Source organism: Oncorhynchus masou, chromosome 24 (assembly GCF_036934945.1).
Source record: "Oncorhynchus masou masou isolate Uvic2021 chromosome 24, UVic_Omas_1.1, whole genome shotgun sequence".
NCBI lineage: Eukaryota > Metazoa > Chordata > Actinopteri > Salmoniformes > Salmonidae > Oncorhynchus > Oncorhynchus masou.
In genome coordinates, this window is record NC_088235.1 from 25432814 (window position 1) to 25458359 (window position 25546).

The 25546-nt window shown below is 44.0% G+C and overlaps 2 protein-coding genes across 5 annotated transcripts; both read left to right on the top strand.

The window, feature by feature from the left end:
• Positions 1-1989: 1989 nt before the first annotated feature.
• LOC135511928 (casein kinase I) lies at positions 1990-20016 on the top strand. 4 transcript variants are annotated; one of them, XM_064933452.1, is made up of 10 exons: positions 1990-2486; positions 12830-12940; positions 13356-13504; positions 13678-13906; positions 14075-14245; positions 14736-14884; positions 15021-15207; positions 16341-16480; positions 17075-17150; positions 18118-20016. In XM_064933452.1, the coding sequence occupies exons 1-9, from the start codon at positions 2411-2413 to the stop codon at positions 17105-17107; spliced, it is 1245 nt and encodes a 414-aa protein (XP_064789524.1). In that variant the 5' UTR covers positions 1990-2410; the 3' UTR covers positions 17108-17150; positions 18118-20016. The 4 variants fall into 4 exon arrangements, with proteins under 4 accessions (XP_064789524.1, XP_064789525.1, XP_064789522.1 ...); XM_064933453.1 differs by having other exon boundaries at positions 15039-15207; XM_064933450.1 differs by lacking the exon at positions 17075-17150.
• A 1657-nt stretch (positions 20017-21673) lies between these two features.
• LOC135511356 (uncharacterized) lies at positions 21674-23950 on the top strand. Its single transcript, XM_064932898.1, has 4 exons — positions 21674-21687; positions 22746-23357; positions 23403-23742; positions 23927-23950. The coding sequence occupies exons 1-4, from the start codon at positions 21674-21676 to the stop codon at positions 23948-23950; spliced, it is 990 nt and encodes a 329-aa protein (XP_064788970.1).
• The last annotated feature ends 1596 nt before the right edge of the window (positions 23951-25546 follow it).

The following is a 25546-nucleotide window of genomic DNA, read 5'->3' on the forward strand; positions in this document are numbered from 1 at the left end:
GTTTTGTGAAACACGTGCAGTCCAAATTACATAATCCGAACATCAAGAGCTGCCGTCTGAGGGGCAAAACCACATAAATAGTGCCCCTAACAATTTCAGGGATTGGTCCATATGCGACCAATCACAAAACTCACAAACGCTCTTCAGATTAGTGGGCGGTGCCTCCAGGGGTTGGAGCTCTGTCATGAGTGAGAAAGCTTGTCCGTCTGTTCCTGAGCCATAGAAAAGTCCTATTGACACTGAATCCTATTTCCATCATTTGCAATGTATGTTTTTGACATTCTTAGAATGGTTTGAAATACAATTGACATTTTACATTGTGAGAATTATATTTTTGCTCAGTTGTTGTTCTGTATGCAATATATGTACAATGAGACCTATTTGAGTTTTTAGGGGGTTTTCCTGTGCCTGAGACACAGACACACACTCACACACAACCATCTCTTAGCATGTCTTGACCTCAATGGCCTGACTTGCTGAGGCATCTTGAACTTAAGTCTAGAAATTAAAACAAATACTATTAAAATAGGAAATGGGCAAACATGAGTAATGGCAATTTATGAATGACTGAATGTTTCCATTTTGAAGAAAACAATATATGAGCTGTCCCTATATGAGCAGTTGACAGAGCCAGTAGGAGCCAGTAGTAATTTCCTTCTCCTGACCCATGGCCCAGTGATTTGTGTCTATCCTAGATGTGTCCCTTCAAATAATATGTACCAAGGAAAAGTTAGACGCTGGGAGAGAGAGAGCTTTATCAACCTACTTCCATCTCTATCATGCTCCGTCCACAACAAGAAATTCTCTAATGCATGCATCCATCATCAACAGTTTTTTTCTGCAGTTTGGATATCTTATTCTGAGTAGAAAAAATAATGGATACTGTTAAAATTCTGAATCTCAAAATAATGACTCCCCCTGCACAGTATCCAAGACTAAACGACTAGGCCATGCAAGGTTCATGGATTCATTTGGCCTTTTTCCTGCTCCCATACTAAATAATCCTGTATATCTAGGGTATTTTGGTCTATTCAGCCCTAGACGAGTGGCTGTGTCACAGGATTACTGAGAGTGCAGGACAGGATTTATCCTGATGTAACTTGTCTATTTCTATCTGTTTGTTTATCGTGTGTGTGCATGCGTGTGTGTTCGTACATATATTCATATGTCCTTGCTTGCCTGTCTTTTTGCTTTCTGTTGTTGTCCTCTCTGCTGATTTGGCCTCAAATAATTCAGGTCACAGTATATACCTTAGCCACTGTGACATCATGGCATTAGGGGTAGATTTAAGAACCCCCAAAATCCTAACCTAATTAGGGGAAACCACATACTGTGACACCTTAGATCAGTGTATAAGGAAATGGCACCCTATTCCCTAGTGCACTACTTTTGACCAGGGCCCATAGGTCTCTGGTCAAGTGTAGTGCACAATATAGGGAATAGGGTGCCATTTGGGACATATATAGGCCTTATGTCAACTTCAACCTACTCTGTATGGGGTGGTGACCTACTGTGCCTCAGGTTGTTTGTACATCACTTCGTTTTTAGTTGAGTGTGATTGCCTAGCATTCTAGCTATACATTCTATAATATGTTTTGTCCTTAACTCTTAGAACATGACACGAGGAAACAGAAAATTACATTATATTTCAAGTCTGTACATTTCCCTAGATCCTGCCATCGAGGTGCATCAAGGCGATACAGACAAAGACAATACCGATATAACTGTGTGACCGGACTCAGTACTTTTTTCATAGTTTCACCATCATTGTTGACAGGTTGTATGTTATGCCCATATTGATGCAGAAGTCCTGTTTATAAACATGAAATAGTACGTATTTAGTGTTGTTAGTTCGATATTTTGATTCAGTGTATCAGTCTTTCTAAATACAAAGTAACACTTGAATAATTTCCAAAGACCAATGCGCCCTCTTTAAATGTAACCTGCACAGGGTTGCTAGGAGAAATGATGTCACAAGCGAATGCCAGCCAGCCAGCCAGTCCACAGTGGAAGAAATTTCTACAGTGGAGAAGAGGCTATTTTTATTTTTTGTTTTTAGAAGGCTTCCATCAAAATCCGTCTCCATCGTTCTTGATTTTGGAAAGGATGATATCAAAAACAGCTAGAACATAATCTACACATTCTAAGCTTTCAGACAATACCAATATCGTGGTGTTCCGAAGAAAATATAGATATAAAAGGGATGGGGACAATTGGATTGTTACAGAAGGAACTTGATCTTCTGGGATTCATGGGGAAGGGGGGCGTCTGAATAAAGGGGTTTGTATTCCAGCAAAGTAAGGTGATATTTGGGGTGGATTGGTAACCAAAAAGAGCAACAACACCAAGGTTGACTTTTTTATCAAAACAACACATTCTGAAGGTTGCTTCGTAAGAATAACATTGAACCATGGAATTGAGAGTGGGAAACCGATACAGGCTGGGCAGGAAAATTGGAAGTGGATCTTTTGGAGATATCTATTTGGGTGAGTAGCTAGCTAACGAAAATGTCATCAATATTACACAACGTTACCGTAGGTTGGCTAACGTCAATCGAACATTTTAAACTAGCTAACGTTAGCTAGCTACCATATACAGCGTCTCTAACATGCTAACCTAGCTCGCTACATTGCTAACATTAATCCAAGCTAGCTAGCTACGTTAGCTGGCCAGCTGATGGGAATTTGCAAATATGTTATTGGTTAGCATGACCAACACAAACTTGTCAATTCCCAGCACCTATTGTCCCCTTGGCAAGCCAATAACGTTCGCTAGCTACGTTGGCCACCATCCAGATAGTTACCTAACCTTAGCTTGAATCACGAATGAGAAGCTTTTTGAAAATGTCTTAGTTAGCTAGTTCACTTCACAAACCGACCGAACAAGTCACCCAGCCCAACAGAGTTTGCCAGTAGTCATCCCATCTGTCAGTTAATTTCAAGGGCTGGAGGGCAGTTAGCTAGCTGCAGTAGAGCTAGCCAAATGTCCTTCCCAAGCAGTTGCACTCAGTATACGATGGGCAATGAAGCCCTTTATCTGCTTCCATACATCCAGATTAGTTCGTGGATACCATTTATCTGTGTCCCGTATGACGGTAGTTAGCCAATGCTAACTAGCGTTAGCACAATGATTGGAAGTCTATGGAATCTACTAACATGCTAGCAGTTGCCATAGACTTCCAGTCATTGCGCTAACGCTAATTGGCAAATTCCTTCAAACTGCACACAGAGGCATAAATGGTATCCACTAGTTAATCTGGCTCTAGGGAAGTAGATAAAAGGATTCAATGCCAAAATACTGAAGTATCCCTTTAAGAGTTGTGTTGACATCTAGTTGTTTTTAGTGTGTTGTGTATGTGGCCCTGTGGTTTTTCCAGTCAGCTGGTTTCTGAAATTACATTCTGATATGTTATCACCCCCAGGGTTGAGCTCACAGACCTTTGTCATAAGGTACGATGAACAGTTCCTGCTTTTTGCATGAGTCAATTTGAATCTTGTCATGCCATAACTGTAACGGTTTTGTTATAATGCTGATATGCTTCCTGGAGTGTTTTCTTTCATGTTTTCTTTCTTTGGGTAGTCCTAATATTCCTCCCCATGTTGAATGCTGAATAGGTTTTACTGGACCCAATCCAGTGTTTGAATTTGGTGTATGTTCTGTCCTCATTGTAGGTGTGTTCAGTTGTCTGTAGGAACTCCTGTGGTTGAGTTGAAGCAGGAACAGCCACAGGGTTGGACATGATTCTACAGCTTATTGGCACTACTGTAGTTAGTGTATACAGGCAGAAAGAGCTTATTGTTTACGTGGATGACATCAGTGAAGCTTCTAACAGCCATGTCATTGTTTCACAAACCGTCAGTGTGTAACATATGAGAAAGTCAGATCAGATTATAACCCCCACTACTGCCCTGCCTGTGGTAGCCTGTCACGAGTCTAAACACCCCAGCTCTCCACCCTGCCCCTTTTCTAAACAAATAGGTCTAAACTCCATGTAAGTCCGAAAGGTTGCTTGACTTGCTTCTCATTTGAATTTTTGTTTTTGAAAGGCTTGGGTCATTTGGCTACTGACTAGACACTGTGGCAGATGTTATTCCAATCTGTGAATTGTTTAACACTAGAGCTGTGACTGTCTTGGAATTTGCAGTTACGGTAATTGGCCAGGCCGTTGAATAGTCATCGACCACCAGTGGCTGCAAAAGAAACACATGGCTTTTCTCTGCATCTTCACTATTACTATATTACACTTTGTAATTATCACTAGCACGTTTTTAAAATTATTTTTTTCAGATTAAAGAGATTAAATCCAGACAGGCTTGTTTTAGAAAACTTTCTGAATGGACGTAGAGAATTAGTGAACTCGTACACACAACCCACCCACCTGAAAGGACACATCAATCAAAGCCAACTGCAGTGCATCTCACTCAGACACTGAAGCACACCACATTTCTTCTTTCCCAAAAATGCATTAAAAACCTTGCCTTAGCTTAATCCTTTCTGTAGGATATTACAAAAATACTTTACATCATGGGATAATGTAGCCTATCATATAAATTGACGAGGAAAGTTTTTAAGGGGGGGGGTATATAGACAGCTCTGATGGGCATGAAGATGAATTTGACCATCATTAGGCAATAGAAACATGTCAAATCAAGTTGTATTGGTCACATACACATGGTTAGCAGATGTTAATGTTTTGTGTAGCGAAATGCTTGTGCTTCTAGTTCCGACAGTAATATCTAACAATTTCACAACTAACTTATCCACACAAGTGTAAAGGGATGAATATGTACATATAAATATATGAATGAGCGATAGCTGTGCGGCATAGGTAAGATGCAGTAGATGGTATAGAGTACAGTATATACATATGAGATGAGTAATGTAGGGTATGTAATCATATAAAGTGGCATTGTTTAAAGTGACTAGTGATACATGTATTATATCCAATTATTAAAGTGGCTAGAGATTTGAGTCTGTATGTTGGCAGCAGCCACTCAATGTTAGTGATGGCTGTTTAACAGGCTGATGGCCTTGAGAAAGAAGCTGTTTTTCAGTCTCTCGTCCCAGCTTTGATGCACCTGTACTGACCTCGCCTTCTGGATGATAGCGGGGTGAACATGCAGTGGCCAGGCTGGTTGTTGTCCTTGATGATCTTTTTGGCCTTTCTGTGACATCGGGTGATGTTGGTGTCCTGGAGGGCTGGTAGTTTGCCCCCGGTGATGCATTGTGCAGACCTCACTACCCTCTGGAGAGCCTTACAGTTATGCCACTGTAGAGTTAACTCGTCCAACGCTCTAACCATTGCACTCCACGAGGAGCCTGCCTGTTACGCGAATGCCTTAGAAGCCAAGGTAAATTGCTAGCTAGCATTAAACTTATCTTATAAAAAACAATCAATCATAATCACTAGTTATAACTACTAATCCAGTTTAGCAGGCAATATTAACCAGGTGAAATCATGTCATTTCTCTTGCGTTCATTGCACGCAGAGTCAGGGAATATGCAACAGTTTGGGCTGCCTGGCTCATTGCGAATTAATTTGCCAGAATTTTACGTAATTATGACATAACATTGAAGGTTGTGCAATGTAACAAGAATATTTAGACTTAGGGATGCCACCCGTTAGATAAAATACCAAACGGTTCCGTATTTCACTGAAATAATAAACGTTTTGTTTTCGAAATTATAGTTTCCGGATTCGACCATATTAATGACCAAAGGCTCGTATTTCTGTGTGTTATTGTGTTATAATTAAGTCTGATTTGATAGAGCAGTCTGACTAAGCAGCAGCAAGCCTGTAATCATTCATTCAAACAGCACTTTCGTGTGTTTTGCCAGCAGCTCTTCACAAGCACAGCGCTGTTTATGACTTCAAGCCTATCAGCCTAATGGCTGGTGTCACCAATGTGAAATGGCTAGCTAGTTAGCTGGGTGTGCGCTAATACCGTTTCAAAACTCACTCGCTTTTAGATTTGGACTAGTTATTCCCCTTGCGCTGCAAGGGGTGCGATGGGTAACGCTGCTTCGAGTGTGGCTGTTGTCGATGTGTTCCTGGTTCGAGCCCAGGGAGGAGTGAGGAGAGGGATGGAAGCTATACTGTTACACTGGCAATACTATCGTGCCTATAAGAACATCCAATAGTCAAAGGTATATGAAATACAAATGGTATAGAGAGAAATAGTCCTAAAAATACTATATTAACTGCAACCGAAAACCTCTTACCTTGGAATATTGAAGTCTCATGTTAAAAGGAACTACCAACTTTCATATGTTCTCATGTTCTGAGCAAGGAACTTAAACGTTAGCGTTTTTACATGGCACATATTCTACATGGCACATACTGCGTATTGGCACATATTACTTTCTTCTCCAACACTTTGTTTTGGTATTATTTAAACCAAATTGAACATGTTTCATTATTTATTTGAGGCTAAATTGATTTTATTGATGTCTTTATATTAAGTTAAAATAAGTGTTCATTCAGTATTGTTGTAATTGTCATTATTACAAATAAATAAATAAATCTGCTGATTAATCGGTATCGGCTTTTTTGGTCCTCCAATAATTGGTATCGGCGTTGAAAAATCCTAATCGGTCGACCTCTAATCCAGATGGGTTAGGGCAGTGTGATTGCATCGTCTGTCGACCTATTGGGGTGGTAAGCAAATTGGAGTGGGTCTAGGGTATCAGGTAGCGTGGAGGTGGTACGATCCTTTACTATTCTCTCAAAGCACTTCAAGATGACAGTAGTGAGTGCTACAGGGTGATAGTCGTTTAGCTCAGTTACCTTAGCTTTCTTGGAACCACAACAATGGTGGCCCTCTTAAGCATGTGGGCGCAGCAGACTGGGATAGGGATTGATTAAATATGTCCTTAAACACACCAGCCAGCTAGTCTGCGCATGCTCTGAGTAAAACATTTAAACGGGTTAACCCTCAAGACTGCCGGCCCAGACAGCATCCCTAGCCGCGCAGACTAGCTGGCTGGTGTGTTTACCGACATATTCAATCAATCCCAGTCTGCTGTGTCCACATAGCCGCGTGGCTAGGGATGCTGTCTGGGCCGGCAGTCTTGCGAGGGTTAACCCGTTTTAAATGTTTTACTCACGTTGGCCACGGTGAAGGAGAGCCCACAGGTTTTGGAAGCGGGCCTTGTCAGTGGCACTGTATTGTTCTCAAAACGAGCAAAGAAGTTGTGTAATTTGTCTGGGAGCAAGACGTCTGCGACGGGGCTGGTTTTCTTTTTGTAATTCGTGATTGACTGTAGACCCTGCCACATACGTCTCGCGTTTTGAGCCGTTGAATTGTGACTCTACTTTAAACTGATGCTTAGCTTGTTGGATTGCCTTGCAGAGGGAATAGCTACACTGTTTGTATTCGGTCGTGTTTTCCGGTCGCCTTGCCATTATTAAAAGCAGTGGTCCGCGCTTTCAGTTTTGCGCAAATGCTGCCATCAATCCACGGTTTCTGGTTAGGGAAGGTTTTAATAGTCACCGTTGGTACAACATCACTGATGCACTTGCTAATAAATGTGCACACAGCCTGTCCATAGCCACCATCAGCCTGTCCATAGCCTCGTGATCAGCCTGTCCATAGCCTCGTAATCAGCTGTAAATACATTTTTGTGAAGCAATGGGTGGTTATGTTGACACTTTTAAATTGAGGGCTTTATCTAAATCTGTGCAACCACTTACTGATAAGGGTAAACTCTGGTGGATTTTTGTCTTTTAGGGTTGCAGTTATACGTAGTTATACGAATGGTGCATTAATATATTAACTTCTAACTTACACATCTCTGTCTTCATTGTTCCCTTCTTGCACAATTCACGCATCTCCGCTGGCACTGGCCTCTTCCCCCTCTCTAGCTCTTGAACGAGTAGCCTGTAAGCCAGGGATCTCCAACCTTTTCTAGCATGAGAGCTACTTTTAAAAAATGAAACATGTCACAAGCTTCTTTTTTTCTAGCTTTCAAATAGGAACATTCTCTTTTCTCCTGCAACGCCTCCCTGGAAGAAGTAGTGCACTGTCAAAATACCTGGTAAAATCATGGTTAATAAACAAGGGACGGGGGGGCTATAAAATCAGATTTTCATCCCCCTCACATTCTGATATTTTCACATTGTTTTCTGTTTCGTTTTTCCTGGTTTTAGATTTGTTTTTCACTCGCAATTACAGTTCTTAGCAAAACAACGACATTGGATGGTCTGAGTCAATGTTTAAATCACATCAGCAAACCTTTTTTTTTGGGGGGGGGGCGTCTGGAATAAAACTAAATTGATTTGAGTGTAATTCCCCTTTTAATTGCGCCTCTGGCCCTTTTTTTAATTGTGCATCTCGTGAGTAAGGAATCTACCGGTCTACAAATGTTTCTGTACTGCTGCTGCTGCTAGAACCATAACGTGTAAAGTGCTGGTTTCATGAGTTGAAATAAAAGATGATGTTCCATGCGCACAAAAAGCTTATCTCAAATGTTGTTCACAAATTTGTTTACATCCCTGTTAGTGAGCATTTCTCCTTTACCAAGATAATTCATCCACCTGACAGGTGTGGCATGTCAGGAAGCTGATTAAGCAGCATGATCACCTTGTGCTGGGTATAATAAAATTCCTCTCTCTAAAACACACAACACTATGCCACAGATGTCTCAAGTTAAGGGAGTGTGCAATTGGCATGCTGACTGCAGGAATGTCCACCAGAGCTGTTGCCAGACAATTTAATGTTAATTTCTCTACCATATGCTGCCTCCGTTGTTTTAGAGAATTTGTTAGTACATCCAACCAACCGTCCTCACAACCGCAGACCACATGTAACCACGCCAGGCCAGGACCTCCCCATCCGGCTTCCTCAGCCGCGGGATTGTCTGAAAGGAGGGTGGGGGGTGCTGAGGAGTATTTCTCTCTGTAATAAAGCCCTTTTGTGGGGCTTTGGCTGAGCCTGGCTCCCAGGCCCACCCAGAGATGTGCCCCTGCCCAGTGAAGTGAAATCCATAGATTAGGGCCTAATTTATTTAAATTGACTAATTTCCTTATGTGAACGGTAACACAGTAAAATCTTTTAAATTGTTGGATGTCGCATGTATATTTTTGTTCAGTGTAGATACAAATGGTATACATACTCATGATCTACTTCTTCCAGGTAAGTCTACTTTGCATTTAACATTTTAATTGCGACGGTTTTAGTTTTTTCCTTCAACCCACACAGGTGATCACATCAACTGGCTACACACAGTGATACACACGCGCACTACACAGACAGGCAAAATTGCTGGAAATTGGCAGATAGTTAGGTTTGGCTTTTTAAGCCAATTGTCGCTAACCAGGGGTGGGATAATGTCAGTTGCTGGGAAATTGCGGTGTCTGACTTGTGAGATTTGCTTTCGAAAGTTTAAGATAAACATGAAAAATTGCATATACTTTCAGAATTGTTTGGCGAACTACTCATAGGTGGGCTTTGACCTGTTGGAGACCCCTGCTATAGACAATGAACAGCATTTTTTTATATATATATAAAGTTTATTGGTGGAGAGACGCATTGAACGACCATATTGCTTGCTGAATGGCTATAAAATAGGCTCCAGCATTGTCAATGAACTGTCAGGAAAATTTGAATGGCGAGAGCGAAGTGTAGCCTAGCTCTAGTGTGATGTGATCACATTGGCTAAATTGATACCTTGCTGCACTTAATCATTGCAAATGTAAAACACAGAGAGAGAAATTTAGTGAATTCACACAACAAACCCACAGACCTCTGTGGCAGTGTGCCAGATAATAATTTATATTGGTCAACAGCTTATTCGTTTGCAAAAAGATAAATTTAAAAAAATCCAACATGTTCCGAATAAATAATTGACGGATTGTGGCAGGACGATATTTTGCAATTGGTGTGAAAGGCATCATAAACAAGACGTGCCCATAAGGGTTTCCGTTAAGAAAATGTAGGGCCGGACATTCAACCGGAAGCATTGATATCGACTGTACATTTGAGAAATTTACCGAACCCCTAAGCATTGGGTGCGTAACCTGGTAAAGGCGTCCACCCACGGTGCTCAGAATGACAAATCACATTTAGATTATGGTAATTAATTCGACATAGAACATGCAAATTGAGGATGCAATGATGTATATCCTTCACACTTTGAAGATGTTAATAACTGTCCACATGTACTTTTCCTCAGCCAACAACACGAGTACCAAACCGCCAAATCACCAGCCTATGCATAGGCGGTGCGTGAGTTTCAAGTTTGGGGAAGCTCATTTTCACCATTAAAAATGCACCTTTTTATAAACAAGCATTCCACGCATCATCGCATTTGCAAGCATATGTAAGAGCCTTCTATTCGTAATTTGATAGTCATAATTTAGGATCATAATTCAATCACTGTTCGCAAAAAAATAGATTTCAATGCATGGCCGTGTGTGGATGGCGTAAATGCCTGGCCTATAGGCTATATCAGATACAGTCTCTATGGGGGTGCCACAGGGTTCAATTCTCGGGCCGACTCTTTTTCTCTGTATATATCAATGATGTTGCTCTTGCTGCGGGCGATTCCCTGATCCACCTCTACGCAGACGACACCATTCTATATACTTTCGGCCCGTCATTGGACACTGTGCTATCTAACCTCCAAACGAGCTTCAATGCCATACAACACTCTTTCCGTGGCCTCCAACTGCTCTTAAACGCTAGTAAAACCAAATGCATGCTTTTCAACCGATCGCTGCCTGCACCCGCTTGCCCGACTAGCATCACCACACTGGATGGTTCCGACCTTGAATATGTGGACACCTATAAGTACCTAGGTGTCTGGCTAGACTGCAAACTCTCCTTCCAGACCCATATCAAACATCTCCAATCGAAAATCAAATCAAGAGTCGGCTTTCTATTCCGTAACAAAGCCTCCTTCACTCACGCTGCCAAGCTTACCCTAGTAAAACTGACTATCCTACCGATCCTCGACTTTGGCGATGTCATCTACAAAATTGCTTCCAACACTCTTCTCAGCAAACTGGATGCAGTTTATCACAGTGCCATCCGTTTTGTCACTAAAGCACCTTATACTACCCACCACTGCGACTTGTATGCTCTAGTCGGCTGGCCCTCGCTACATATTCGTCGCAAGACCCACTGGCTCCAGGTCGTCCACAAGCCCATGCTAGGTAAAGCTCCGCCTTATCTCAGTTCACTGGTCACGATGGCAACACCCATCCGTAGCACGCGCTCCAGCAGGTGTATCTCACTGATCATCCCTAAAGCCAACACCTCATTCGGCGACCTTTCGTTCCAGTACTCTGCTGCCTGTGACTGGAACGAATTCTATTAAATGCACTGTTTGTGCATATTCAGGTTCAGAGACACTCGCTGACCTTTGGGAAAGTAGATTTATTTTCTCCTTGCATGGCTGCAGTTTACCTTATGGTCAATTTATAAATTGTGTTGCAGATGAGAAACCTCATGTCCAATGAAACTCAATGTTCCAACTCAACAGACATGAAGTGTAATGAAATTGCACCACTGAGTGTAGGGCTGAGTGGATGTTTTTAATGAGTCGTGACTGTGAAATAGGAGACATTTAGTGATAAGGCCATCCAGCCCACCCCACCTGCACCGAACCACTTAGGATATGGTGTGGGTGTTTTGCTTTTGACACCCTAGCTGGATTGCATAACCAGACCATACATCTATATCACTCTCCTAGGTCACATGAAACATTCTGACACCGATAGACTTATGTTGAGTTCATATAGTTTGACTACCACGTGAAGTACGATTTGTTCATTTCTAGAGCACGCAGACTTTACTGCCAATTTTGTGGATTAAAAAAAAACACTGCATTTGCTCAATGCTCATGAAGTCATCCATGTTTTGGAATGATAAACCGCTATGCCATGGGGAAAAATAAACGTGTCAGTCCTAAGTGCCTAGTTCTTATCCATTGTAATGGGAGAGACAGAATGTCATTTCAGCGAGGGAATGGATTATTCTCCATCCCAGGTCAGCTGTGTTCCTGTGTACTCTTCAGGTGATTGGGGGGAGGGCATTCATCCTACTCGCACACAGAGGGGAATGGGACGCTCCAGTCAGCTGTGATTCCCTCAGATTAATGCAGCCCCCTTTATGTAACCACATGTACGACTCATCCAACATGTTATTGTGTGTTCATGGAGGTGTCAAGTGCTTTTCAGGAGAGGGTCTGAGTCATTCACTGGCTGGTGGCTCTGTTGTGTAGCTGACTCTCGCTTAGAGTTCCACACCTGGACTGTAGCCTACTTTTGAAATGAAATGTCAGATTTATAAAGCTCCCATTTCCCACTGCTAGCACACAAGCAGCAAATGTGCACATCTTCAATGCATTTTTAGAGAAGTAAAGTAGGCCCAGCTCTAAAGTAGCAGAATAGACAAGTAGGCCCAGTTCTAAAGTAGGATTCTGGTCACACTTGCTGGCAGTACTCCTCGTGAGGAAACATTAAGATTACAGTTAAAGTTGGTTTGTTTGAGTTGCATTATTTTGTGGCTGGTATGATATGAATGGGACTTGGTGTATATGCCCCGTCTACATTTTAGTCATTTAGCAGACACTCTTAAGCATAATGGCTCTGGTTAAGTGTCTTGCTCAAGGGTACGTCGACAGATCTTTCACCTGTCAGTCAGCAGGGGCATGCACATCACCAGGCCCATGAGTTTCCCCTCCCTTACTGGTCAGGTAAGACTGTCCAGGCCCTAGTCCTTTATAAGCCTAACTCATACTCTGAACTGAAAGCAATAACACACCTGGTGGCTCTTTATCCATCTACATACATTTGTATTGACAGGATTTCCTCTTTCTCCCCCAGGCACAGACATCTCAGTGGGAGAGGAGGTCGCCATTAAACTGGAATGTGTGAAGACCAAACACCCACAGCTCCACATAGAGAGTAAGATCTACAAGATGATGCAGGGAGGAGGTGAGACATGGGTCTGAAACATTATACATGGGCCAGGCTGTGGCTATCAGTCTCTCTTTCCCCATCTCCCCCTTCTATCTACACCCTTTATCTTCCTTCTCACCCTATTTTCCCCCTTCCCCCAATGTCCAGTGATGTGAAAACCACATTAACAAGCAGGCAGGTAGGCAGTCATCCACATGAGTCAGTCATGCCAGCCAGCAGCCTGAGCAAATAGAGACTCAGTGGAACCTGTCATCAGAGCCAGAGAAACAGCACTTGTGTGGGATAGGTATTACACGAGAAATCATGTTAAACCCGATAAAGAATGGGATTTCCTTTCCCTACAGTGGGTATCCTTACAAATCACACTCTCCCTTCCATTCCCTACAATGGGCATCCTTATAAATCACTCTCTCCCTTCCATTCCTTACAGTGGGCATCCCGTCCATAAAGTGGTGTGGAGCAGAGGGAGATTACAACGTGATGGTGATGGAGCTGCTAGGCCCCAGTCTGGAGGACCTGTTCAACTTCTGCTCCCGCAAGTTCAGCCTCAAGACTGTCCTGCTGCTGGCTGACCAGATGGTGAGACACAACTGACCATTAAATCCTCAGCTCTTATGCTGGCTATTAGGGTCCTCTATCTTCTACAGTTATGGCCACTATGTGCTATAAAATCTGCTAACAAATTAGAAGCGCAAAGTAAAGCTGTCCAGGAGGTGTAGTGGCCACCCCTGCTCTCCTCTCTTCTCCTCCAGATCAGCCGGATTGAGTACATCCACTCTAAGAACTTCATCCACAGAGATGTGAAGCCTGACAACTTCCTGATGGGCCTGGGCAAGAAGGGCAACCTGGTGTACATCATCGACTTTGGCCTGGCCAAGAAGTACCGCGACGCCCGCACACATCAGCACATCCCCTACCGCGAGAACAAGAACCTGACCGGCACCGCGCGCTATGCATCCATCAACACCCACCTGGGAATAGGTAGGTCGCACACATACACTCACATCTAGAGGTTGATCACATGCACGCACATTCCCCTGCACAAGCCTCATAGTGGAGCACTTTCCTTCGATCATGTCAGATCTGGAAAGGATGCTTTTTGAAGGTATTCAAACATGGCCAGTGTGACTTTCTCCTCTCCCTCTGCAGAACAGTCTCGGCGTGATGACCTGGAGTCTCTGGGTTATGTCCTGATGTACTTCAACCTGGGCTCTCTGCCCTGGCAGGGCCTCAAGGCCGCCACCAAGAGGCAGAAGTACGAACGCATCAGTGAGAAGAAAATGTCCACCCCCATCGAGGTGCTTTGCAAGGGATACCCCTGTGAGTAATGTGATTTAAAAAAAAATATTTACTCCATCCTGGTTATAGTTTACTAAGGGTTTCTGTGCTTGTCATGTAGTAACAATATACTCTTGGAGTGTTTCTGTCCATTTGTCTTGTCCTTTCTGCACCTCTCTACAAAGAGATCATGAGAAAGTATTCTGATTAAAAGATGATGAGAAAGTATTCTGATTAAAAGATGAGAAAGTATTCTGATTAAAAGATTATGAGAAAGTATTCTGATTAAAAGATGATGAGAAAGTATTCTGATTAAAAGATGATGAGAAAGTATTCTGATTAAAAGATGATGAGAAAGTATTCTGATTAAAAGATGATGAGAAAGTATTCTGATTAAAAGATCATGAGAAAGTATTCTGATTAAAAGATCATGAGAAAGTATTCTGATTAAAAGATGATGAGAAAGTATTCTGATTAAAAGATCATGAGAAAGTATTCTGATTAAAAGTAACACTTTTCTTCCTCCTCCCAGCTGAGTTCTCCACCTACCTGAACTTCTGTCGTTCTCTGCGGTTCGACGACAAGCCAGACTACTCGTACCTCAGACAGCTGTTCAGGAACCTGTTCCACAGACAGGGCTTCTCTTATGACTACGTCTTTGACTGGAACATGCTCAAGTTTGTGAGTACTGCCTCTTAATTGTTAATTAACCAGGATGAAACATATTAATGATTTATTACACATTAGTCCTCTTAACCATTAGCTAATGGTACCTCAGCGGCAGCTTTCTGATCTAGTCTCCATTTCTATCCTTCTGACTGCCCCTAATTCCAAGGGGGCCAACCGTGCAGCAGAGGAGGCGGAGCGGGAGCGGCGGGACAGAGAGGATAGGCTGAGACACAGCAGGAACCCCGGGGCCAGGGGACTCCCTGCCGCCTCAGGACGACCCCGAGGAACACAGGACACGGCGCCGCCTACACCCCTCACACCCACCTCACACACAGGTTAGTGTTTCTGACGCACACCTTAAACCCCTCACACACAGGTTAGTGTTTCTGACGCACATCTTAAACCCCTCACACACAGGTTGGTGTTTCTGACGCACACCTTAAACCCCTCACACACAGGTTAGTGTTTCTGACGCACACCTTAAACCCCTCACACACAGGTTAGTGTTTCTGACGCACATCTTAAACCCCTCACACAGGTTAGTGTTTCTGACGCACATCTTAAACCCCTCACACACAGGTTAGTGTTTCTGACGCACACCTTAAACCCCTCACACACAGGTTAGTGTTTCTGACGCACATCTTAAACCCCTCACACAGGTTAGTGTTTCTGACGCACATCTTAAACCCCTCACACACAGGTTAGTGTTTCTGACGCACACCTTAAACCCCTCACACACAGGTTAGTGTTTCTGACGCACATCTTAAACCCCTCACACACAGGTTAGTGTTTCTGACGCACATATTAAACCCCTCACACACAGGTTAGTGTTTCTGACGCACATCTTAAACCCCTCACACACAGGTTAGTGTTTCTGGCGCACATCTTAAACCCCTCACACACAGGTTAGTGTTTCTGGCGCCCATCTTAAACCCCTCACACACAGGTTAGTGTTTCTGGCGCACATCTTAAACCCCTCACACACAGGTTAGTGTTTCTGGCGCACATCTTAAACCCCTCACACACAGGTTGGTGTTTCTGACGCACACCTTAAACCCCTCACACACAGGTTGGTGTTTCTGACGCACACCTTAAACCCCTCACACACAGGTTAGTGTTTCTGACGCACACCTTAAACCCCTCACACACAGGTTAGTGTTTCTGACGCACACCTTAAACCCCTCACACACAGGTTAGTGTTTCTGGCGCACACCTTAAACCCCTCACACACAGGTTAGTGTTTCTGGCGCACATCTTAAACCCCTCACACACAAGTTAGTGTTTCTGACGCACACCTTAAACCCCTCACACACAGGTTAGAGTTTCTGACGCACACCTTAAACCCCTCACACACAGGTGAGTGTTTCTGACACACACCTAGATGACTTTGATGTATGGATTACTTAACAATGTGCTTGACTGTTGTCTTGTCATGGTCAGGGAGCATAGTATTTATTTCTCTCTCTAGCCAACACGTCTCCACGACCGGTGTCTGGTATGGAGCGGGAGAGGAAAGTGAGCATGCGGCTTCACCGGGGAGCTCCCGTTAACGTCTCCTCGTCCGATCTGACGGGACACCAGGACACCTCCCGCATGTCCACCTCACAGGTACAAGCTCGCCCCATCCCTAGCGTCAACCCCTCGGGCCTCACCACATGACCCTTAACCTCATACGACCATGCCCCATCGTGACCCACTCCTGCAGAGAAATATGCAACACATAACTAATGAAGTTGTCTATAGTTGAAACTTGAAGCAGGAATGTCCTGACTGTCTTCAAATGTCAGTAAGAGTAGTTATACGTCTAGCAGTGCATCAGTAAGGCCAGGATCACATCAACATAATCTTTTAAAACATGAATGACCATAAAGCTGTTTATTGGAGGGAGGAACTTCAGCTAGCTATGTAAAGGGCCCTGGCGTTAGCCTGCCAAAACAAGACAAGGATAAGAAGGGGAAGGAAATCCACACCAGGATTGAGAAGAAACCCTGAACATCTCCCCACTCTCCTTGGGCAGCGTCAACATCTCCCCACTCTCCTTGCCCATGACTTAACGCTTCCACCAGGTGGTCATGGGAGTTTTTTTAATCTCCCACTCCCAGGGCATTGGTGTGACTGTAAGCATGCCATACTACAGACCCAGATCCACTTGTCTGACTTGCCCTATGGCCTTCTCTCTCCCTCCTTCCCCCCCAACCCCAGAATAGCATTCCCTTCGATCATCACGACAAGTAGAGGCTCGCCACATCCTCGTGTGATGGCCCGATGGCCACACTAGGTGAGTCCTGCTCAGGCTGGCGCTGTGTCCTTCAGCACCAGGGATGCACGTCTCCTGTCTTATTGGGCAGCACTGTCTGTCTGCAGGCTCTCCATTCCTCTCTGTTACACTATGAAAGGGGGTTGAGACCATGTGATCACTGGAGACAAGTAGCTTCAATGTTAGCAGCTAATATCGCCGATGACAATAGGAGCTAGACTTCAGCAGGCCAGACTCCTCCCTTTCATAGCGTACTGATCAGTGTGTGAGTCTTCATATCAAGCACTGCAGCCCTTGAGAACTGGAGTGATGCATTCCAGCCTTGTGATAACAAATACACGTGGGGAATTAGTGTTTCCCTTATTCCTGGCTGTCACCCCACCTAGCTCTGTGACCTGTGACCTATCCTCCGCTCAGTGCGCGTGGCTTGTTGCAGTGGTTGGACTGTGCTGATGCCTGTCTGACGTTCTCCAGCATGTGACTGCATTAGGTCCTATTCTGCTCCTAACTCTCTAGTGTCCTTCAAACCCTCTCTCCCTTGACTTTTACCACTGCTCAATGCTGCATGGTTTTTCATACATCTCCAGAGATTCTCCTCAAGCTACAGTTTAGTTTTGCCATGGCTGAAAGCGTAAACTCTGGTGAATACTGAATTGAGTTGTATTTTTCTGACACGTGAATGACGCACCAGACTAAAGCCATGTGATGAGGTGGCCCAACGCTGCCTACCCTCATCTATCACCCTCAGCATATCTGCTGCACTACTCAGAAATACTGCTGCTGCTACTGAGAAATATGACAAGAAGCTATTTTCAACCCTTCATGCATGTCTTGAACCTTATGAAGAATATTGTACGTCTGGTATTTTTAATGACATTTTAAGTGCAGAAGAGAATGAAGTATAATGAATGATAAGATGGAGATTCCATGCAGAGAAGCTAGAGTAGAGATCCCTGCCTGCAAGTATAAAAGTTTTTCTTTCTCTCAGATGGTGCCTGGTATGATCCCTGGTGGCCTCCACTCTGCAGCGCCTCGATGAGACAATACCCACAATGCACCTGGCACAGCGGAGGACTGCACCAAGCCTGGCTCAACCAATCAGCTGCCAGCCGGCCTAACTACTTCAGAAACCATTGGAAGACCACCTCTTTCCTCTCCTGACCCGGTGTTCTCTGGTTGATCCTCTTTTTCCTTTCCCGCTCGCCCTTCATTTCCTTGTACTCTCTCCCAAACACTTACAATCGTTGTGATAAAGAATCTCTGAACTACAGACCACATCTGCAACCTTTTTTCTGGGAGACATTTTCAACGTCTGTGCAGAGGCCGTGGTCTTTGCTGCCATGGCGATCTAACAGATTTAATTTAGACGACAAATGGAACGACAACAACCACCACCGTTATCGCCATGGTTACTACTTATCATCCATGGCACTTTGTCAATAGACACCAATTTCTACTACCACAGTACATTACTAAATAACCCTAATCGATAAATCTGATATGAAAAGAGCTAATCGATTGCGGCTCTATTTGAAATGGATCGATTTTGGTTTTTCATTTGTACTTATTTACAGACCTCTTCTCTGACCACCAGCAGGCTTTTGTTTTCACAGCCCTGATCTGTAACTCTAAAGCCATTTGTAATATATACTATTTGCATGTTTTAACACTGGACATCCCTTTGACCAAGCTGAGGTGTATGAGTCAGGTGGAGGGTTTCAACTCTAAACCACAATTGAAGTATTTTCTTTATGGGGTTCTATGATCAACATCCCTCAAGTTGTATGTGTTATGGCGGAGCCCCTGTTAAGGTTTCCTCTTCTCACACTGAGTCAGACTGCGTCATGGTCTACTGTACAGATCTACATTCTCATTCTGTTATTTGTATTGTTTCTAGGCTGTGAAATTGTATTTTAATGAAGATGTGAAATGTTTCAGCTTTTTCCCTTTTTGGTTTCCTTATTGTGGTGAATTTGGGTTTCTGACCGTAGGTCTCACTTGGGGCTGCTCTAAAGTGGGACATCACTGTCCTATAATCTGTTTTGGGCTGTCAATCATTGTCTGTTCCCAGGCTTTTGCCTTGTCTGTCCACAAAGATGAAGTGCAGGATCGTTTTAGTTGGAGTTCCTCAAATACACCAGATACCCAGAGACTTAAGTGTCTGTTAAATGGCTGCCATTTTAAACTATTTGTTTTGAGTGTGAATGGAGTTTTTATATCAAAGGCTCACAATTACTTACTGGCTCCATGTGAACACTGGTGTTATTTTTACATGTTTTGAGAAGTAAAATGGTCCTGCACTGATGTGGCTAGAAGCAGTTGACTAAACTGCTGTCATTACTTCATCTATTCCCTGATAAAAGAACCGATTTACACTTCTCTTGGGTGGGCTATGGCCTTGGACGTTCCAGTTGATGGTCGTGTTCCCCTGCTCAGACGTTGCATGCATCGACCAGTGATTGCATGCCACATCAGGTACCTGATTGCGATAATGTGATTAGCTGATGCGTTGTAAGATCTAGCATGCGTCGGCAAGGCCTGGGCAGAGTCACACGCCATGTCTTTACTGGTTCTCAGCAAAGAGTGGAGCGAGAGTTTGGGATATTCAATTTGACCTCTGAGGATAATTTCAATCAGCAAGATGAGATTTAAGGGCGGGCACAGCTGAACTGTTGCCATGGTTCAGCTCTACAGGACTGTTTTAATGCAGACCTCATTATTGACTAGTCATTGCTGGTTTGACTCATGGCCAGTTTGGTCAATCACTGACTCACCCTCCAATGTGTAATTAACTAAGCTACCAGCTCTAAGAATATTCCTTTATCTCCCATTTGTGTACTTTTAAAAACTGTAAATAAATGAAGTACTTTGTGTACTACCCTGTGTGCTTTCATTTTCAAATGTTATTTTTTGTATGTATGGATGTTTTAATGTCTACCACCAGACATGCACACTATGATTGCCCTAAACTGGGACACCTGATGGGAAGAGAAAGACACCCAAAAGACAAGTGGAGATGAAGGACTGTGACCCATCCTGGGGAAGCCTCACCAAGAAGATTAAGATAATGGGTGTAATGCCAACCTAGAGATGGTGCTAGTGGGGCATCTATCTAGGATATATAAACAGGTGCATTAGGAGTGTCTGATTCAGATGTTGTGGCCTGTCACATGTAATACCTGAGTAAATGATTATGCTTGCATTTTACTTAACTCTCCGACGCTAGTTATTCACATACACATAACATGGTGTCAGAAGTGTGAACCCAAAGCCAAGCACTAAGGGATAAGGTATGTGGACAATGTAATCACTATCGGATAAACGCAAACAAGTGAGCGAGGACGACAAGCCTGCAGTGTCAGTCAAATTCCGGTGCCAAGCGCCATGGATATGAAAGGCGATTTGTATCAAAATAACCCGTTTTTCCGTGGTCAGTAGGAAAATTCTGAAATTCCTACAGGTTTAGATAAAAATGAGCGTCATATGCTTCAGCGTCACCTAGATCTGGGGGAAGAGGATAGAGCAAATCCAAAGACAATCCTTGACATTTTACAAAGACATTTTGAACCCACTCGTAATGTGATTTATGAAATATTTGTTTTTAACACGTGAACAAACTCAAGCAGAGATGTCTGGTCAATATGTTATGAGGCTGCGTCAATTGTCTGATTTATGTGATATCGGGTCAATGAGAGACGAAATGATCAGAGACAGACTTGTGATTGGCTGTAAAGGTAAGAGCAAGTATGCCAGGCGAACCCCAATTTACGCTGACCAAAGCCATATATATATGTAGCGCAAGCGAACAGATCCAATTTTAAAAAATTAACAGAATCTCAATTATGCCACTCGGAACAAATAGAGAGAATGTCGATAAAAAATGGAAACAATTCATCAAACAGTGATAAGGCAGAAAAATACTAAACATGGGTGCATGTACTGTGGATCAACACATGCAAATGCCCCACATATTGGGTTATATGCACATTCTGTCGAATGAAATTAAACATTTTGCTAAAGTGTGCAGACAGAGACAAGGTAAGCCTGTCAATCTGCTAGAACATGATACATGCAGTGAGCATAATGCTGATGAAGAAGTGGACATGCTACACATGACAGACTTTGAACAATTATGTTCAAAGTTGCAAAGATAAATGATAACTGATTTAATCCAAGCAGCACTATCAAACGCCAGCCAGACAGTGGCTCAACTGTTAATATACTCAACTACAGAGACTTTATGCAAGTACTGCAGGATGGAGAGGCAAAGCCACAACCAAGCAAGGTATGATGGCTCGGTTATTACACCAGTAGGGGAGTGTGAACTACAAGCCGATCATGATGGGGAAATGTGCTAAAATTCCAAGTGGTGAAAACCTTGCAAAAGCCTCTCCTTTCAGCAGAAACATGTGAAAAGCTTTTAAGTTGCTACAGCTCAAACACCAACATTCATCATGTCAGCAGCACTAAAGAAAAACAAAAGGCCCCATCAGACTTGAACACCTGAGGCAATACTGAAACAGTTTGAGGACGTTTTTGAAGGGATGGGGGCTGCCAGGTGAGCTTCACCTGGTGGTGGATGAGTCTGTTAGACCAGTTCAACAGGGCAGCACTACCAACAATTTGTCACCTGCAATATCGGACAAATGAGACAGTATATGCTCTACAGGCTGAGGTTGAAGATGTGAACCATGCTACTGATCAAAACATCTCCCCGCAGACACAGGATGATATAATAAATCTCATTCAACAGAGGACAAGACTTCTTGAATGCTTCCGTTTTTTATCCTAAGAGGCTGGCCGGACACAAGAAAGAGTACACCCATCCTGTTTAGGGACTACTGGACATACAGAGACAAACTCACAATGCAGGAAGAGGTCGTCTACAAAGGCGACAGAATGGTAGTGCCAGAAACTCTACGCCCAATGATTCTCTCTCGTATCCATGCTGGGCACTCAGGGGTCGAAGCCAGTCTCAGGAAAGCCAGAGACTCAGTATTCTGGCCCAACATGACCCAAGAAATTAAACATTTCGTGGCTGTGTGCAGCATATGTAATGCTAATCTACCTAAGCAGCAAAAGGAAACGCTGCAGCCACATGACATGCCAACACGTCCTTGATCTAAAGTGGGAATGGATCTGTTCACAGTAAAGAACGTTCCTTTTCTGATTATAGTGGACTACTATTCAGATTTTTAGGAGGTGAAGAAAGTGATTGACACAACAGCTGCTTGCATCATCGACTATTGTAAGCAGCAGTTTAGCAGATATGACATACCTGACAGTGGTGTAATTACGGATAATGGGCCCCAGTTCACGAGTCAAGACTTTGCATTGTTTGCAAAAGCCTAGGAGTTCCATCATGTGACGTCCTCACCCTACCAGAGTCAGTAAAGGTAAGGCAGAGTCAGCAGTGAAAATAGCAAAGACTATGCAGGAAGACACAGATGTGTGACAAGCCATTTTGGCATAGAGAAATGTGCCCAGTTCAGGAGAGCATAGGGCATAGGAGGGCCACATGGGAAGGCCACTGTGAATATCTTCGAGATGGTGTGGGCAGGACACATAATGAGGAGACGGGGAAGATCTCTGCCAACCATGCCTTCACAATTTCAGGAGGCTGTGGAAGAGGAAGGAGAGGCTCCCAGAGGTGCCCAACATCCCAGAGGTGCCAGGAGATGACCTGAGGATACCAGAGGTGCCCAACATCCCAGGAGTGCCAGGAGAGGACCTGAGGATACCAGAGGTGCCCAACATCCCAGAGAAGGCAGGAGAGGACCTGAGGATACCAGAGGTGCCCAACATCCCAGTGGTGGCAGGAGAGGACCTGAGGATACCAGAGGTGCCCAACATCCCAGAGGTGGCAGGAGAGGACCTGAGGATACCAGAGGTGCCCAACATCCCAGAGGTGGCAGGAGAGGACCTGAGGATACCAGAGGTGCCCAACATCCCAGGAGTGCCAGGAGAGGACCTGAGGATACCAGAGGTGCCCAACATCCCAGAGGTGGCAGGAGAGGACCTGAGGATACCAGAGGTGCCCAACATCCCAGTGGTGGCAGGAGAGGACCTGAGGATACCAGAGGTGCCCAACATCCCAGAGGTGGCAGGAGAGGACCTGAGGATACCAGAGGTGCCCAACATCCCAGAGGTGGCAGGAGAGGACCTGAGGATACCAGAGGTGCCCAACATCCCAGAGGTGGCAGGAGAGGACATGAGGATACCAGAGGTGCCCAACATCTGTCATAAGGTGTCATAAGGTGGCTGTGTCATCAGGAGGCTGTGGAAGAGGAAGGAGAGGCTCCCAGAGGTGCCCAACATCCCAGAGGTGCCAGGAGAGGACCTGAGGATACCAGAGGTGCCCAACATCCCAGAGGTGCCAGGAGAAGACATGAGGATACCAGAGGTGCCCAACATCCCAGGAGTGCCAGGAGAGGACCTGAGGATACCAGAGGTGCCCAACATCCCAGAGGTGCCAGGAGAGGACCTGAGGATACCAGAGGTGCCCAACATCCCAGAGGTGCCAGGAGAAGACATGAGGATACCAGAGGTGCCCAACATCCCAGAGGTGCCAGGAGAGGACCTGAGGACACCAGAGGTGCCCAATATGCTATCAGTGCGACACACTAGGGCAAAGACTAACATTTTCACTGTGGTATTAAAATGGTATGAAGTGCTTGAGCTAATTCTATATGAAAAGGATTATGTTAAGATAATGGGCATAATGTCAACCCATAGATGGTGCTAGTGGGGCACCTATCTAGGATATATAAACAGGTGCATTATGAGTGTCTGATTAGGATATTGGGACCTGTAACATGTAATACCTGAGTAAATGATTATACTTGCATTTTACCTAACTCACCGACGTGTGTTATTCACATAAAGGACTGTGACCCGACCTGGGGAACCCTCACCAAGAAGGACTGTGACCCGACCTGGGGAACCCTCACCAAGAAGGACTGTGACCCGACCTGGGGAACCCTCACCAAGAAGGACTGTGACCCGACCTGGGGAACCCTCACCAAGAAGGACTGTGACCCGACCTGGGGAATCCTCACCAAGGCTGCAGACCGGAAGCAGTGGTGCGCTCTTGTGGACTCCTCAGGTACCTCAACACACACAGATGATTTAGTGAGTTAGTAAATGTTTATCACCCTGTTTGAGATGATCTGCTTGATCAGGGGTATTGAAATCTTACCCTACAAGGTCCAGACTACTGTTGGTTTTCTCATTAATTGCTGCCACCTGGTGTCTTAAGCCTAAATGAGTCCCTGATAAGAGGGGAAGAATGACATTAAGCAGTGGAACTGTCTTTAAGGTTCCAACATTTATTATCATAGTCAAATACAAACCACTCCTGTATTCACAACCATTGACTCATAAAGGGCGATTTTGGACAGCCTTGAACATTCTCCTGGTGCTGTACCTCAACAAAAAAAGATGATTCTGCTGACTGAGATACCCTACGAAGTGTGTTTACCATGGTTCTCAAGCCGATCTCAATGTCTAGGTGCCAATCCCATCTGAAGTGATTAAGGGCCGTTGTTTATTTGGCACATTGTGCTACCACCAAGACTTCCTCCATCTATGGTACTAAATACAACACATCCTGCCTACGAGGATTGGAGAGTAGGCCTTGGATTAAACACTCACTAACATGTTTGTGTTTCCATTCCCGATAGAGCATCTAAAGAGAGTCAACATGCTCACTATCAAGCTTTAAAGAACCAGCCACTTTCTCCACAGAACAGATATTTATTGGGATGGCATAGGAACACGTCAAGAAGCAGCCGTATCTCAGAAGAATATGAATAGAATTAGTCCACATGAACGTTTGACATTCAACCATGAGGATGCTCGTGGACATGGTTGTGGTTTGTAAGTGTCTGCAGATCTATAATTCATAAGTACAAAGATCTCACAGGCAGACAAGATAGGCAGAACAATATATACAATATACCAACATGCAGAAACATATAGGACAATACTGACTACACACAGTTTTACAAGTGCAAAGCCAACCTTCGTAGAGCAGAGCAAAGTGCTTCACTTTGTTTAGCTGGGATAACTTATCAGGTGACATCACAGGCATTGTAATACACTGCATCAGAAAATATCAAAATACCACTATACATTCTATTACTGGGTAATCAGCTTTTCATATGGTCAATTTCACAGCATCCCCAGATGCCAATGTATCAGGTTTAAGGCACTACTATATAAAATAGGTCTTACTCCATATTACATCAGTGGGCTGGGGTTAGCTATAATGTCATATCCTGTCACATGTTAAGTAGTCCCGCTTTTCAGATCTAAAGAGATAGACAGTTGTGTAGGGTTTGGTTAAGTTTGGATACACCGACACTACTCAACAGGATCTTTGTAGACTCCCAGCTGTAGACTGCCAACATTCTTAC

Excerpts from the sequence above, each read along its gene's own strand:
- LOC135511356 (XM_064932898.1), top strand. Across the intron at positions 23,358-23,402 it reads GACATGAGGATACCAGAGGT|GAGGCTGTGGAAGAGGAAGG; the intron begins GCCCAACATCTG and ends CTGTGTCATCAG. Across the intron at positions 23,743-23,926 it reads AGGTGCCCAATATGCTATCA|GATATTGGGACCTGTAACAT; the intron begins GTGCGACACACT and ends GTGTCTGATTAG.
- LOC135511928 (XM_064933450.1), top strand. The coding sequence starts at position 2,411 with ATGGAATTGAGAGTGGGAAACCGATACAGGCTGGGCAGGAAAATTGGA. Across the intron at positions 12,941-13,355 it reads CAAGATGATGCAGGGAGGAG|TGGGCATCCCGTCCATAAAG; the intron begins GTGAGACATGGG and ends CATTCCTTACAG. Across the intron at positions 13,505-13,677 it reads TGCTGCTGGCTGACCAGATG|ATCAGCCGGATTGAGTACAT; the intron begins GTGAGACACAAC and ends CTTCTCCTCCAG.